At 31.3% G+C, this 17,276-nt stretch overlaps 1 protein-coding gene and 2 long non-coding RNA genes across 3 annotated transcripts; all 3 read right to left on the bottom strand.

The window, feature by feature from the left end:
- Positions 1-1,005: 1,005 nt before the first annotated feature.
- LOC126847712 (glycerol kinase-like) lies at positions 1,006-3,733 on the bottom strand. Its single transcript, XM_050588090.1, has 3 exons — positions 3,142-3,733; positions 1,699-2,214; positions 1,006-1,550 (listed from the first exon to the last, which is right to left on the bottom strand). The coding sequence occupies exons 1-3, from the start codon at positions 3,731-3,733 to the stop codon at positions 1,006-1,008; spliced, it is 1,653 nt and encodes a 550-aa protein (XP_050444047.1).
- A 2,462-nt stretch (positions 3,734-6,195) lies between these two features.
- On the bottom strand, positions 6,196-8,738 carry LOC126847747 (uncharacterized). The gene is made up of 5 exons (XR_007687122.1): positions 8,620-8,738; positions 8,139-8,281; positions 6,841-6,988; positions 6,683-6,742; positions 6,196-6,421 (listed from the first exon to the last, which is right to left on the bottom strand). It is a non-coding gene; the product is annotated as an uncharacterized LOC126847747 (long non-coding RNA).
- A 310-nt stretch (positions 8,739-9,048) lies between these two features.
- LOC126847727 (uncharacterized) lies at positions 9,049-17,180 on the bottom strand. The gene is made up of 4 exons (XR_007687118.1): positions 16,954-17,180; positions 16,263-16,344; positions 12,489-12,566; positions 9,049-9,375 (listed from the first exon to the last, which is right to left on the bottom strand). It is a non-coding gene; the product is annotated as an uncharacterized LOC126847727 (long non-coding RNA).
- Between the last annotated feature and the right edge of the window lie 96 nt (positions 17,181-17,276).

Raw genomic sequence — 17,276 nt, 5'->3', positions numbered from 1 at the left:
TTTAATTTTATTTGCTAGAAGTCTTTTATTGAACCAGGACAAACATTTTGGGTATTCAACCTATTTTCTAACAGTAGACTAGCTACGCAAGACTATTTTCGTTTATTTTCTTAAAAATAAATAAGTACCTACTCGGACTTTAGTTAAAAAGTTATAACGGTAATTTACGCTTTGGTGGTGGCCACTTTTTTTTTGCTTTATGTACAATTTGTATTCCTACTAAGGTTTTTGAAAATTTAGAGTTGTAGTTAAAATTATTAGGTATATCTTTAGAGTTCACTCGGTTATTGTACACTCCTAATACTTTTTATTAATCTAGATATTGTAGACTGTTTATTTGTATGCAATGATTTTGGAGAAGTATTGTACGTTCAAACAGTTTTTCTTACAACTATCAAGGTAAGTCAAACGCATTTTTCTTTTTAACATTTCTGTATTTCTAGAATTTTTTTTTAAATTTAGTAATAGAAAGTCTCAATATTGGTGATTTAGGTGTTGTAGATGTGTTTGAGCTTTATCTCGATTGCGACATATTTACAGGGGAAAATAGTGAAGTCGACTTTGAAAAGTGAAAGTAGATTTTCCTGTCGATATCATGGAAAGCTGTTGTGTAGACACAATTGTGTGCGTAATTGGGATGAATTTAATTTTTATGACACTTTCACAATAAATGACTTCGAAGAATTTGATGTTATCGATAATGCAACGACAAATCGAAATACAAATCGTTTTTCTGATACGATTATGTAATTATTTTATGAGTGACGAAGGACAATTACAATGACAATTTGAAAAATATAATAGTTTAAATTTTAATTACTGGAAAAGTATTTTTTTGTTGAGTTTCATTTTTATCTTTAATATATCTAATCTCGACTTAAATTCTCTCTACAAGATCAGCTACTATTTACCGACGATTTAAACCACAAATTAAATCTGCCTTTATAATATTTAAAATATAATATATCAAAATTGAATTATTTTCTTTCTATATGGGCCAAATAACTATTGTTTTCTTCGAATGAACAAAAAAGCTAATAATCCAAAGGCTAACATAGTCCCAGCCCCAATCCAACAATACATGCAACCGTCCCAATCTGATGAACGATCTATCCAATTAAAAGTCCTGGCCACGGATCTTTTCCAATCTATGTATCGATTTTCACGTTCTTCGGTGCTCATTTTTGGCGTATACGTGTTGCTCTTTAATTCCGGCATACATCTTATATCCCACAGTTCCACACCGGAAGCATAACCGGCTACCATAGCGGCACCCAGGGCTGTTATCTCTTTAAATGACGCTACGGAAACTTGCATGTTCGATATGTCCGCTTGGAATTGCATTAAGTAACAATCGTTTGAAAGCCCTCCATCGACTTTCAAATGCCTCAAGGGCATCTTAAGATCTTTGTCTAGAGCGTCGATGATATCTCTAGTTTGAAAACATGAGGATTCCAATGCCGCTCTGTAAATGTCTTCATTTTTGGTTTCTCTGTTAAGACCGACAATAACACAACGGGCATCTTCCTGCCAATAAGGAGCAAATAATCCTATGAACAGTCAATAAGCAGTTATAATTTATTATAGTTACGCTTTATTGTTTTTGATTAACACAACGCTTTTTGAAAAAAAACGTTGCATGTAAAAATGTAATTAGTTTATGTTTTTTCGTCCGGATTATCTGTATACTTTACTTACCTCTTAATGCCGGAACGAAGTATACGTATTGTTTATTTTTATCTGCTTTTCCGGGTACTGTGCATTCGCAGCTTTTCGAGTTAAACATTTTCTTTACCCATTGGGCACCCTCTCCGATAGATGCGATGGGACCTTCCAGCGCGTACACCGGTCTGGATGAGTGACCGAAATGAAATGCGATCGTGGTTATTAGTCCGTGTTTTGAATAGATCTTGTTTTCTCCTGTGTTCGCCATCAAGGAGCCACTAGAACCCCAAACAGCTTTCGCGTGTCCAGGCCGATGACACTTGTGTCCAAGCAAAGACGCTTGGCGGTTGCCGATAATACCCGCTAAAGGCACCTTGAGTAAAGATTCCCTAGTTATTTGCCCATATATCTCAGAACTACTTCGGATCTCCGGAAGAGCGTCTAACGGTACACCAAAATATTTTATCAGAGCCGGATCCCAGTTACATGTGTTGATGTTCATTAAAAATGTATACGCTGCATTTGTTGTATCAGTGACGAACACTCCACCTGCGTACAAGAAACGTTAGGTTTATTAAATGTCATTAAGCATAATATAATAATAAATATAATATTAAAATAAAAATTATATAATAAAATAATAATTTTAAAATATCGTGTGGTGAGTTAAATTAGGATTTTTGCCATCTCAGTTGTATCAACTAGTGCTGGTTACCAAATCTACATAAATCCGTAACAGGTTAACTAATCCGGATTGGAAAACGTCCTTGAATCCGGAATAGGTACTACGAATATTCTAGTAAATTGAATACATTGAAGAATACGATTGATTAAATGACTTGTTTGACAAAGTAGTGGCCTCGACATGGACTTCTATGACAGAGATTTTAAGTGGTAACTGTGGAGTTCTGTAAGACTCTTGTGCACGTCCTGATTAAGTCATGGATGGCTTTATTAGATATGAACATAAGCTAAAGGTGAGCACACGAGAATACCCAGTGAGTGTTGACAAACGATAAAGTACAAAGGCATTTATATGGTAGTCTTACCACGTAATGGAGAATAGTTTGGCGGATACTGAGGCTTTCATAGTCACATTGGTCCCAACAAGGTAAGAAAAGAAAAGCCATTGGACCATAAAAATATCTTAAGGTACCTTTGATCCTATACATTATTAACTCATTCCTTCCTTTACCCTAAAATTCTCCTAGAATCCCTCTAAAATTTTCCTTCGCGTCCAGACGTCTAACCTTCAGATGTGAAAATACTTTAAAAGTGAACAAAAATGGCATTCGTCGGGGTTTAGACCTAGACAAATTTGGGGGGATGCGACTTAAGTAGCATTAACAGTGTCGTGGGTACGGTCATACAAGGCCTGAGAGTGTTTTGGCCCGAACGAGTCTATCCGGGGTTAGGTTGGTCCAGCTTCATGAAAACATAATACACTCAGTGCAGGAATTGATATGGTAATTGTACCTTGCTTTCCACCGGTTAAATTCCACGTCAGCCATGAATCGATCGTTCCAAAATGACAGCGGTGTTGGTCGCACGCCATTTGCACCGCAGGGTCATTTCTCATAAGCCACATGATTTTAAAAGCGCTAAAACACGAGCTCGCCGGAAGTCCGTTGGTTTTTTGAAACTTGTATTTGTCGTTCTTTTTGAGGAATTCGTACACCATACGGGCTGTCCTCACGTCCGACGATAGGATGGCATTTGAGAGCGGTTCGCCAGTTGTCTTGTCCCAGGCCATGACGGTGCCCCTTTGGTTGGCTATTCCAACAGCCATGACACGTCCATTCAATACTTTTCCGGCCGCCATGGCCTTGTCTATACACTCTTCGGCGCTTCTCAAAATCATTATCGGGTCCTGTTCGATCCATCCGTCGCGAGTGGTCAAGACGTTTGTCAGCGACACACGATGTGACTTGACAATTTCTGTGCTGTTGGCCTTGAAAACATGGAAACTTACATTACTGATGCCGACCACGAGGCCGCCGATCAACGGTTCACCGACTTCTTCTTTTTTGGTAACACTGCACACGTTACTGCATGGACGAAGATCCATTAATACGGTTTGACGAACAGTATTATTAAAAGCTCATGAGGGACACGACCGTATAATTTTACATTTTTTTTAAATAAAAGGAACATCGGAAAACTGTTTGTTTATTTTTAAAAAAACATTAATATCGACCAATAACTAAAAACCATTTAAATTTGACGAAACATAATGTAGGTATCAAGACTACAATATAAAATTAATCATTAAATACAGAAATACAACTTAATATCCCAGGAAAAATTGAATAACGAATTACAAATAATACAAAAATATAATGTATAAGACACAATAATAATTACGGAACGATTCTCAGAACAAAGGGTAATTTGTACATCGTGAAAACTTAATTGCTTAATTAACCATGATGAAATTTCAATCTTACTCCTTTAAAACTAGCGTTTTAAGACAACAATGGATCCTCACTGGAGCTACGCATTAGTTTAATTATAACAGAATTTTATTGTAGTAAGAAGCACAAACTGGGAAAAGGAAGAGGATACGGGAGCTTGTATTGGAAGTAGGTAGGTACGTGAATATGATTGATAGGATAAAAGGACAATACATTTTGTTTGTGAGCTCGTTTACGCTATACCAGTGATTGACGAGGGTGTTTTTAAAGCGTTGTTATTTATTATTTTTCTTTTCGATAATTTAAATTATTTTTGTTCAGTATTAGTTGCTGACCATTTTTTGAAATCTAATCTATATGAAATATGTAGCAAGCATTCATAACATCTAAGAATGCATGCAAAGAAGATAATCCATATTTATAATATTCTATTTTATTAATTTTTTTTTTACAAGATTTAAATCATTAATTTCAGTTGGTTTACAATTACAATTATAACATCGTGCAGCTGAGCTGGTATTAGTAATGGCGTTGTATACTTTGCCATCTACCATAGTCATCACTAACGTATACTTTATTTCCATAGTGTGATAAAGGCTTGGACCTAGGTTGCTGATTTCGGATTCTATGTTATTTATTTCAGTGATTATAGTACTAGTAGTCTCATTAACAAATTCAAATTTAATTGAACGAAAAAAATGTGTCGACGATGGACGATCATTTTTCCAATTAACTTTGTCAAGATTTGAATCATACAATTTTATTGTAACTAAACTAATAATAAAAATACTAGAATCATTTTCAAAAGTATTATTAGGATCTGTTTGTTTGTAAACACTTTGTCCAGATGCTCCGTCACATCCCCATTTAATTATAAGAGCTAATTTGTTTTTAGATTCCTGGTCTGTCAATGAAATCCTCGGTACAGTAAGATCTAAAAAAAGCTGTAGGAGTGGCGTGTAGAACGTTTTTTTTTGTAAGGTCCAGACATTTTAAATTAAAAAATTAGAATTTTCACAAAAAACATTTTTAATACATTCCCTAAAAAGATTTAAATATAAATAATTTGTTACTTATTGTTGCCGCTGTCAGCTTGTGGCCAGTATGACCACAGATGTCTTAACGACGATGGGTTAGGCAATGACATGTGTTTATTGTGGCCTATCTTCGACGCCTTTAATCCAAACAAAGAACCAATTGAAAATAATTTTTTTTATATTATATTGAGTTCAATGAAAATGACAGAAGTACATTTAATACTTTTATTGTTTACAGTTTTTATAAATAATTGATGTATACAGAAAGACGAAAGTAGAATAAATCACAGGTTTGACTTATTTACTATTTGGATAAACAATATAATTTATAATAACGGTGGCACTTAGGTCGTTACAATTCTGAATGATATGACGCTCGGTCTCTATACCAAATTTTAGAGAAATAATAAACAAATAACAGAAAACATATACCTTTTAACCTAAAATCACTAATTTATATTCTTTGTCAGTCTTTTTGTTAAAATAAAGTGACAATTAAAGGTTTTAATAATATCATCACAATGATTACATTTTATCGAGTTGTTAAAATAACTGATCAAAGTTGTTCTGATGTCATACCGGGTTTACCTAATATGATAACATTAGTTCCTAGTTGTTCTTCTTTATAGATAGGAAGATTTATTTCGACATCTTATGAATGTCTTTAAACAAAGATCCAACGAAAGTATCATGGGATCTAAATTCTCTTTGAAATCAAATCAAGCTTAAATAACTTTAATCGTTAAGTAAGCAGAACTGGACACTTACTTTCTTAGCAGAACCGTTTAATCATAAATTAAATTAAACTGTGTCGGGAAAAGTTGCTATTGAATATTTATACATTTTAAGTCATAATAAAATATATTGGTAAAGTAGTTTTGGTTTACATTACTCGTATTGCACACAATCCCGTTTATTATTTAGTAATTTTATTTGAGAAGAAAGGTATGTAACTCATTTGTTTATGAAAAATTCTAAAATTAAATTCGTCCAATTAAAACTTTTATTGTTAGTTAAAAAAATATTTGAATAACTGGTATAAACAAATTTAAGTAAGTATAGTGATTAGTGCATGAGAATTAAAAATAATTCGTATAATTTTTTTCAATTTAAATTTCCCGAAAGTTTAACACTTTGGTCTAAACCTCTTTAATGAATAATTGATTCTTATAATACATATAACATAATACTCGTACATAATTATTAACGATGTATGTTGTCAGCGGTTCACTAGTGTTGTCCAATTCTTCTGACAGCTTAGGATTAATAGTTCACAGATACAACTGGCCTACGCTTTAATTTCTCCTAAAAAAATTAAAAAAAGTGTATTCAACATAGAGCATCGGCTTTTTATCTTCGCTTATGTATTTGATTTGAGGCAAAAGAGACATTAAAAACATCTATCAGGATAGTTTTCGTCTTGACTTTTAAGAGATGTAGCAATTCGTCTTCAAAGTTTATTTTTATTTTTTTGACGTTTCAGCGCTGGTTTTAACTTATTGCCTACTTCTGCTTCATAATAGGGATTTAAATTAACGATTTCTTCGTTGACATGAGTAAAATTACCTTCCATTGTGTGTTCCTTTCCTTGTTTATCCTCCTCAGAATCGTCCTCGTTAAAATTCCCTTCCATTTAAAAATGTTTTATATATAATACATTATTATATATAATAATTTCTTGTACAGATTTTATATATTTTAAATAAAAGTATATTTATATTTACCTTCTGTTTTCCATCATGGGCCGCAAGAAGTCTCAGATACCAACATATATGCATTTCTTAATTTATTTAATAGATGCCTGACCAGATTTAGTAACACATTTTTTTTGTACGTATCTCAAATTCTTCCATTTCTTTTGTTGTCCTATGACTATAAGAATTTCAAATCTAAGATTACGGTTTCTAAAATTAAACAATTTCGTGACTACATTATAATAACTATAAATGTATTTTTAAGAAATTCTACCCAACTGAATGATTTTTTATAATATTATAAAACGTTATTTTATTCTGCATGACAATGTTGTATTTAAACATTTTTTAAAACATCACTCTCAATATTAATTTTTTAGCTTTGATACGGATCTGCGACAAGGGCACCCACAGGTGAAAATTCAGGGGGAAACCGCCTATAATTGTGTAATAGATTTTGGGAATTTGAGATATAATTTTGTTTAAACCTTCATCTGCGAGGTTATTCTATTGGTTTTACAATAATGTGTGATTAGTATTTTTATCTTTTTTTATAACTTACAATAATAATAATTCTTGTAGATCCACTGTACTAGTTATTTTTACACTCATTTATTTAAAATAGTAAATTAATTAATAAAACATAATATTTTAAATGACAATATCCAAATTAATGCTATAAAATTACTTTAATGAGTAAAAGTTTAAAAAATATTTTAGGTACAACATAATATTACTCAAATGTCGAGTTATATAAATAGGTATAGTCATTTGTAGATTAAAATTCTAGTGTTTATAAAATAGCCAGAAAAAAAAGGTTGAACTGTATCATTATTTTTTGCATGCTTTTCTACAACTCACTATTACGTAAGCTTGTACGGATATTTTTGAAATCTTAAAAAATTATTTTGACCCATTTCCCAAAGTCGTAGATGGCTGAAATTTGGCCCAGCCATTCATTTCGGATGACAATACAATGTTCCCTCATACAATTAGGATTCCGACATCAGGTCACAAATGCCGGGGAGTAAATATGGGGGTATATCTTTAAAATCACATATTTTTTTAAATTAAATGTACCAACATATTATTTCATGCGAATATTACATAAGGTAAATAATCTACCAATTTAGTAAATTTAGTCAAAAAAAATATTGTGCTGAATATTAAAAATAAACACCCACAAAAAGTGTTGGCACTTCTAATTGTGCACTAAAAAAAAGTATATTGATGGTTTTAATAATTACAAGTCTGTTGATAAATTATATACCAATATTAAAATCTAATTGGCAATTTAAAACTACGTTTTTATAAATGTTGAAATATACCAAGAACACGGGGTTCTGTAACGAATTGGTAGATATCCATAGCAGCAGATTTTCTGACGATTGTAATTTACCCAGCTGTGTTAAATTATTCTAGAAACGTCTTAGTTTCAAATACACTGTAGATTTGTAGCTGCACCATTCACCTACAAATAATTTATTTTTAAAAAAACATATTTTATTAAATATTATATTTATAAAATATTTTAATGTTTTTGGCAACGTAGGAATTTCAATAAATACATTTTCAATTAAATTCTACACAGGCCTGTGCCACATGTACAAGTTATGAGTAAGAGTTACCCACACAACTTATATAAGACACCTTAGATAGAAAATATTATAAATGTTGAGTTCTAGTAAATTTATAAAAAGATTTTTTACAATAGTTTAATTTGTTACACTAAAAGTTTTATCGGCAAACAAGAAGTTTTATCACAGAAATTAAAAAGTTAATAAAACGTCAACAAATTAACTAACATACCTTGTAAGTTGTAACGATCCCATGTTCATTTATGTCTAAAACTTTTAAAAATTGTTTTAAATGGATGACAAAAAAGTATTTAAAATACTCAATAAATAACAATAGATTGTTTAGAAATAGTACAATACTTAAAATAAACGTTTTACAAGCCAAAATTAAGTAAATCGAACAATAATTAAAAAAAACGTTCTTTTTTATGTATTGCACATAAAAAACATTTTGCTCTTTTCCAATTTGAATTTGTTTATAAAACTGTAGATTGGTTGATAAAAATCACAACAAATTTCATCGATATCAAAAATATATAAAAAAAAAAAGGTTGAAAATGTTTAGCGAATCTTGTTTTTTGACCATAAAATGTAAAGAGTAAATCCTTATTTAATTGGATAAGCAAAATAAATAAAACTATGATTGAAAAATTCGGCATATTTTATTTCTAATTTTAAGTTTTGTAAACTTGGTCGAAAAAAAATTGTGCTCTCTATTTATAACTAATGACGCAAATGAGTTTAACGGACAAAATGTTTTGGCACTTCCAACTGTGAACTTAAACGAGCATGGTTCTGGTAAATGTACATGTTTATAGAGAAATTATAAATAAAAACGAATAGAATACTTTAAAACTAGGCTTCTATAAATCCAGAAATATACTCAGATAATGAGTATCCTTTGCAGCATCATTTCCGACGATTGTAATTCTTCTTACTGAGTCCTATACAAGCAAACACACTGTAGATTTATAGCTCCACCATCCACCTACAAAACGTTTTTTATCAAAAATATATCTTAATAAATATAATATTTCAGCGTTATTACTAATGTAAAAGGAATATCAACAAATACTGTAATGTATATTTTGTTGTAGTACAAAAGATTTTATTAACAAAAAATAATATTTTAGAGTAACATCATTAAAAGCAATGATTTATGGCTTATCTGCCTCGATGTCATTGTATAATTGTATTTTCCTCGATAACGCCTTCATTTAAAAATAATTATGACTAAAGTAATGTACATATTGTACATTACAATACAAACTTAATGTAGCATCTTCTTTTTTCAAATACATGTTAATCATTTCATCCCATTGGAAATTGGACTAGAATTTAAAAACTTCTGATCAACGCATTTTCCTATTCTTGTTATATCCATGGAATAATTGAAACATGGGTATATCAAGAATAGATAAATTCATTTCTCATAATATTGCATGTCGACATAACATCTAGTTGTTTCCAATACTTCTTTTTGATTTTGAAAACGAATCGATCCTATGCTGAAATCATAGTATTGTACAGTTGCAAGAATACCACCATTTTCTCTTAATAGATATTATAAGAAATAGAACTAGATTATTGGACCGAAATAATGACGAATGAGATCAATTCATTTTTCTATTCTTGTTATACCCATTATATAAGTACACATGGGTATAACAAGAATAAAATAATGCACTTATGTCATAATAACTACATATCGACATAACATTTGGTTGTTTCTAATAGTTCTATCTACAAACGAACCATAATTACTTGCTTAAATTAATTTTTTTATACTATTTTGTTAAACATTATACAACTCAATATAATATTAGTAAAATTTAATTTAGTAGTCAACATGGTTTGTATGCTAAAATATTTTTTACTTATAATATATAATTAGTTTTAACTTAAAGAGTAACTACAATACGTAAATTTTGTTACACTTTAAAATTGTAATAAAAAACAAAAAGGTTTAATAAACCAAAGAAATTTTTGCTATTTTAATAAAATGAATACATGTAAAAAAATTTTTTTTTAAGTTTTTCAGCAGAGTCTGCAACCACGAAAGATCATTTTCATGACTCATTGAAGTAAATTTAGAGTAATGTTTTAGATCAAGCTAGTATCTAAGGTGGCTAGTAAGCATATCAAGTTTTTGGCTAATATTTTTGTGTTTTCATAATATCTGGCCTTAAACAATTCATAGAGAATTCGGCCCCTTAAACTATTTTTAATTTATTATTTAGTTCTAGTTTTATCGTTGTAAATACAACACATAATTTAAAATAACAGCGTAACGCTTTTTTGGTAGTTTTTTTTTCGGTTATGTGCCATAGCTAATCCCCCCTCCCCCGCCTATCATCTCTTGCCCGATCCCCTACCCCCATCTTCAATTTCTTAACAGATTGTGACAAGTTTTTACGTTAATTTTTTCGGTAATGTTCCAGAGCTAAGACATGAAAATGTCAAAAATAACAATTGTGATCAGTAACAAAATTAAAGTATGTTAGACCAAAAGTAATTTTCGTCGATAACAAGGCCTTCATTTAAAAATAATTATGACTAAAATAATGTAAAATATATAAAGACTTTATGTTGCATCTTCTTTTTTTAACTACATGTTAATCATTTCATCCGATTAAAAATTGGAATAGAATTTAAAACTTTAGATCAATGCATTTTCCTATTCTTGTTATATCCATGGAATAATTGAAACATGGGTATATCAAGAATAGATAAATTCATTTCTCATAATAATTACTTATCGACATAACATCTAGTTACTTCCAATAAATCTGGATTTCTATGATTTAGAAATGAAATAATGGAAACAAATCGAACTTATGCTGAAAGCATAGTATTCTACAACTGCAAGAACATCTCCGTTTCCTCCACCAAGTTTCATAAAACAAAACTAGATTATTAAACCTCATTGATGACCACCGTTAATACCGTTGTACCCATAAATTAATTACACAAGGGTATAACAAAAATAGGAAAATTAATTTATATCATAATAACTTTATATCGACATAACATCTAGTCGTTTCCAATACTTCCTTATGATTTTTATGATTTTAAAAAGAAACATTGGAAACAACTTAATCTTATGCTGAAATCATAGTATTCTACAGCTGCATGAACATCTTCGTTTTCTCCATCAAATTTCATAAAACAACAAAACTAGATTATTGGATCTCAATAATGACCAATGAGAATAATTAATTTTCCTATTCTTGTTATACCCATTTTATAATTAACATATGGGTATAACAAGAATAAAAAAACACACTATTCCATAATGACTTACTTAAATTAATGTTTTAAAACTATTTTGTTACACATTATACAACTCAATATAATATTAGTAAAAACTTATTTAGTAGTAAACATGGTTTTTATGCTAAAATATTATTAAAAAGCAAATTAAAAAAAAAAAAAAAAATTATGAACAGTAACAAAATTTAACAATGTATTAAGTATATTAGACCAGCAAAATAATATGACTCAAATTAGAAAATAGTGAAATATCAAAATTATAAGGCGGACAAAAAAAGTATTTAAATAGTTCTTAAATTTATTAATAAAAATTAAGCCAAGTAAAATACTTTTTTATAGCGATTACAAATTTAATATATTCTTATTTTCATAATGATTAAATTGTTTTAATTTTAATATGAATAATTTGAATTTAAAACGTTGGTAAAATTATAAATAAAAGATAAAACAAATTTGATTTCAATTGTTAAACAATCATATTAACACTGTCACATTGTATATCATATTATAATAATTAATAAAATAAATAATTTACATTTTTAAGTAAGTATACGTAATCACTAGAGCTTAGTAAGTTATTATTTCTAAGTGAATAACGTGATTTAAATATAAGTTTTGCTTAAACACATATAAATATAAAAAATTAATAATAACAATTTTTAAGTAATAGACAACGATATTAAAAAACGTGGGTTAATAGCTATTGCTTTTATCTGACAAATGTTGTACAGAAAAGCCAAGAGCGTATTTAATGCTGCAAACGCACAATTTATGTTTTTCTGTTATTTTAGACTTGTCGTTTTTGACAAATAGTAATATCAAACATACTTTACTCGTATTGCAACAGCTACTTTGGCGGTTGGAATTCTCCTGGCTGCGCATAAGTTTTGTAGCTGCACCATCGACCTAAACAAATTATTTGTTAATAATCTATTTTATTATGTTTAGTATTTAAAAAATATTTTATAGTAATTTTTTGGTCACAAATTCAACGTCATACATTTAATATTAGTTACAAAATGCTTTTAAAATATTCTTATTAATAAAAATATGTTCTATGAAATAAGGATTAAAATCATATTTATAAAAAAATGTAATTGAGACTTGAGTTTTGATATAATTTTCATCAAATTTGTGTTTCTGAGACTTTTTTTTTTGTAATTTTTGAATTGTTGTTGAAATTCAATTGAGAAAATAATTATAAATCTAAGAAATATTTAGTATTAAAAGAATTATTTTATAATAATTTTTTTGGTCAAAAATTAAATGTCATAAAATATATTGAATACAAAATTTAAAAACACTTTTCTAATATTGCACGTTTTTCAAATATGTGTAAGCAATATTTATAAGACATTTAACTACAGATCAATCCATTATTTTTAAAATAGTTAATTTTAAAAACAGAGCCTAAAACAGACTTGAGTTAAACTCAGTCTGTCCTTAGCGCTGAAGATGACAACATTGTTGCTGAAATATGAATACGCGGAGTGCATTATTTTATGGTTAAGAGCGTTTTAAATATTATTTTACTATTAAATAAAACTTGAATTGAACAAGATACCTAAAATAATAATTATTATAAATTTTAAAGTCTTGTATTTATAAATACTTTGTATTAGGACATAAGTCATAAACTATTATTATTTGTTAGCCATTGTGCTTGGTCTGTAGTTGTTACCAAATATAAAATTTTAGAAAAACACAAAAATATATTTACAATATGCATTTTATTTTAATTACATTGTAAAAAAAACCCTGTTTTGAAACCTCCAATGAAGCCTCGGAGACGGATTGATGACCCTGGAAAACTAAACGGAAATAGGAAACGGAAATGTGGAGATATAAGGATTGCGACTTGGAACATACTAAGTTTATATTGTACCGGTGCATGTCAAAATCTTACCGAAGTTTTAAAGAAGTACAACGTGTCAATAGCAGCGTTACAGGAGATACGACGGACGTGCACAGGACAAATAAGCATCAGCAAGTACATAATTTATTACAAGGGAATGGAAAGTAGACATCACTTAGGTGCTGGCTTTGCAATACACAAAGACTATGAATCACGGGTAGCTGAATTTAACCCAATATCTGAGCGGTTTAGTTCAGTAAGAATGAAGACGACACCCATGGATCTATTCATAATAAACATACATTCTCCAACGGAAAACAGTGAAGAAGACGTTAAGGAGTCCTTTTATGACGAATTGACAAGGATACATGACAATGCACCTGGAAATACTGTTAAGATAATAATTGGGGATGCCAATGCTAAGATAGGGAAAGAAACATACTATGTACCAACAATTGGACCAAAAAATTGCTCATGACCTAAGCAATGATAATGGAGGAAGACTAATATCATTTGCGGCGTCTAGGAACATGATCATTAGTAGTACCACATTTCCCCATAAAAGAATACATAAACTGACTTGGAGTGCACCAGATGGACGGACGAAAAATCAAATAGACCACCTCCTCATAGACAAAAGGTTTAGATCTAGCATAACAGATGTAAGGAGTTACAGAGGAGCCGACTGTGACTGATCATTTTCTGGTTATTGCAAAATTTCGAGTCAAGTTGCAAAGAATGCAAATACAAGATACCAAAGTGCCCAAGTTTAATGTAGAGCAGCTAAAATGTGAAGCAGAAAGGAAGAACTACACTGAAGAAATAGAAAAAGAATTAAATGCAAATAAGCCAAGTGATATACGTCAGTGGGGGTCAATTAGGGATGCAATTATTAAAGCAGCAAAAAAGACAGTGGACATATCAAAAAGCCAAACAAGGAAATGGTTTAATGCAGAGAGTAGAAGCGCAATAGCAAGAAGGGGGGAGGCCCGGCAAAGTTATCTTAGGTCAAACACACCAGAAGCGAAAAGAACTCTTTGAACAAGAACGCAGGTTAAGTAAAAGAACCTTACAAAGAGAAAAGAGGAATTATATGAATGAATTACTTAGTAGTACCGAACAAGATTATTCGCAGGGTAGGGTGCGAAACTTTTTGACGAAAATTAGGAAGTATAAAAAATATAATCCTACGCTGAAAGCCGTCAAGAGTGTAGATGGAAGGATATTGATGGAACCTGACAAAAAAGTAGGTAGGTGGATGGAATACTTTTAAGAGCTGCTTAATGGGGAAGAACTAGAGAACCTAGTGCCTAGATGGGAAGAACAAAGGATTGAACCGGAGATACGCGAAATTACTTTAGATGAAACCAAGATGGCAATTAATAGCATCAAAAACTGGAACTGATGGTATTCCGGCCGAACTACTGAAATACGGAGACGAGGTACTGCATAAAAATATTCACAAACTGTGCTTGACCATATAGAAGGAAGAAAGACTTCCGGAGGATTGGAACAAAGCTATTATTATCCCACTGCATAAGAAAGGAGACAAATTAGAGTGTAACAACTACAGAGGAATCGCCCTACTAAATACAGTGTACAAGGTGTTTTCAAGGATTTTATTGAAGCGATTGCAACCTATAGCAAAAGAGTGCATCGGAGATTACCAATATGGGTTTCGGAAAGGTAAATCAACGATTGACCAGCTGTCAGTAATCGGACGAATTATAGAAAAGAAATATGAATTTCGACAGAAAATATGGCAAGTATTTGTCGATTTTAAAAAAGCTTACGATAGCATACACCGGGAGAGCTTGTATAATATAATGAGTGAATTTGGGTTCCCAGCAAAACTAATAGCATTAACAAAAATGTGTATGGAAGGTACGAAGTACCAGGTAAGGGTAGACCAAACCGCATCCGAAGAGTTTCAAGTAATTACAGGTCTTAAACAGGGAGATGCATTTTCTCCCTTGTTATTCAATATAGCGCTAGAAAAGGTGATAAGAAGTGTACAACAAAATGGATATGGGCTAGAGGTCGGTGCATCGAAGTTGGATGTGTTAGGATTTGCTGATGACTTAAACCTAATTGGCAATAGCAAAGAAACTGTAGCGAATAATACAGTCAAATTAATTGACAAAGCTAAAACAGTGGGCTTAACAGTAAATCAAGAAAAAACCAAAGTAATGGAATTATTGGGAAACGACCAATCTCTCCTTGGAGAATAAGGTATTGAGAAGGATTTGCGGTGCGATATATGATGATGAATTGAGGTGCTGGCGAAGAAGGACAAACGCCGAAATCCAAGAAATTTCACAAAGCCCGAAGGTAACCAACTACATAAAGGCACAACGATTGCAATGGTTCGGACACGCTATGCGAAGGGATGAATCAAAGGCTGTGAGGGCAGCTATAGAGTACCAACCAAGTGGGAAAAGACCGAGGGGTAGACCAAGGAAGTGATGGTTCGACGGGGTAAGTCAAGATTTAAGAACACTGGACGTAGAAGATTGGAAGGATATAATCCAGGATAGGGAAAAATGGAACGCTTTGACGGTGGCGGCGAAGACTCTTGGAGAGTCATAAAGCCAAGAAGATTTTATTTTAATAATTTTTTTTCTTAGTAAAATTTTTAATGCTGTCAATTTTTTTTTCCAGATAAAACAATAGAAATGTATTTGTAATTTAATTCTGTATAGTTGTTTGACATAAATTCCTACAAGTCATTATTGTGAACAACCTACTTAAAAAGTGGCTATTTGAATTCTCATGGCTCCGCGCCATAGAAGATCATACACTCTGTAGTTTTGTAGCTGCACCATCAAACTAAAAAAAAGATATTCGTAAAAAATAAATGTTATTAAAAATAGTCGGCGATGGACTGACGACCCGTCCCGGATACCGAATTCGTCAAGGAACCATCTCATGATGGCAGCGTTGGGCCTTCATGGCCTGTTAAAAGCTACATGTGATGATGATGATTTATATAAAAAGAGACATTAGGTATCTCAAGAGTTGTTGATAAAATATGAATTATTAAGAATTGCAATTTTTTGTATTTAAAAAATATTAAAAAGATGTAGAAATATTTTTTAGACTTTTTTTCTGTTTAAATTTAATAAACGGGTTTTAATTATATTTTGTTATGTATTTTTGTTAATACTTTAATATTATGAGGGACAGTACCTTCAGTTAAAGAATCAGGTCAATGCGGCGCGTTAAGCATCGTTCACACGGTGACACAAGTGCCGTGACTTTTTCCATTACACGAACGCGGTTTCGCATACCAAAAGTTACAATAACGCGACACTAGTGTCGAGGCACCGTGGTAAGTAAGCTTTGTTACTCTGGTATCACGACACTTAATGCTACACGACATCATTATCGTCGTGTGAACGAGGTCAGGCCATGCATGATTTGGCGTTGTGTACTTACTAACAAAGTTTTCGCTTGAAATTCCATGTGTCCGTCGGTTTATCCGCAGCGGATATCATAACAAAGTGTCGGGCCACCGTGGGATTTACAATAATAATAATTAACGATTGATGGATACTCCGATATTTCACGAAAAACAAGTACATTAAAATAATTATTATGAAGAAGTTATGTTCGGTAAGGGTCGGACGTGAGTCAGAGCCACAACGGCAGGTGATCGCCGTTCGCCATTGTGCTAACAAACAACAACACGTAATACGTTGTGTCTTATCGCTTATCACGGTGACGCGAAACGTGAGGGTTTCTTAACCTCAAAAAAGTGG

The sequence above is a fragment of the Adelges cooleyi genome, unplaced genomic scaffold (genome assembly GCF_023614345.1).
Source record: "Adelges cooleyi isolate 19-005CV unplaced genomic scaffold, UGA_ACOO_1.1 ACOO_flye_CR_arks_rails_tigmint_CR_PRNA_118, whole genome shotgun sequence".
NCBI lineage: Eukaryota > Metazoa > Arthropoda > Insecta > Hemiptera > Adelgidae > Adelges > Adelges cooleyi.
The sequence above is the reverse complement of the archived record's forward strand: the minus strand, read 5'-3'. Positions and strand labels throughout refer to the sequence as shown.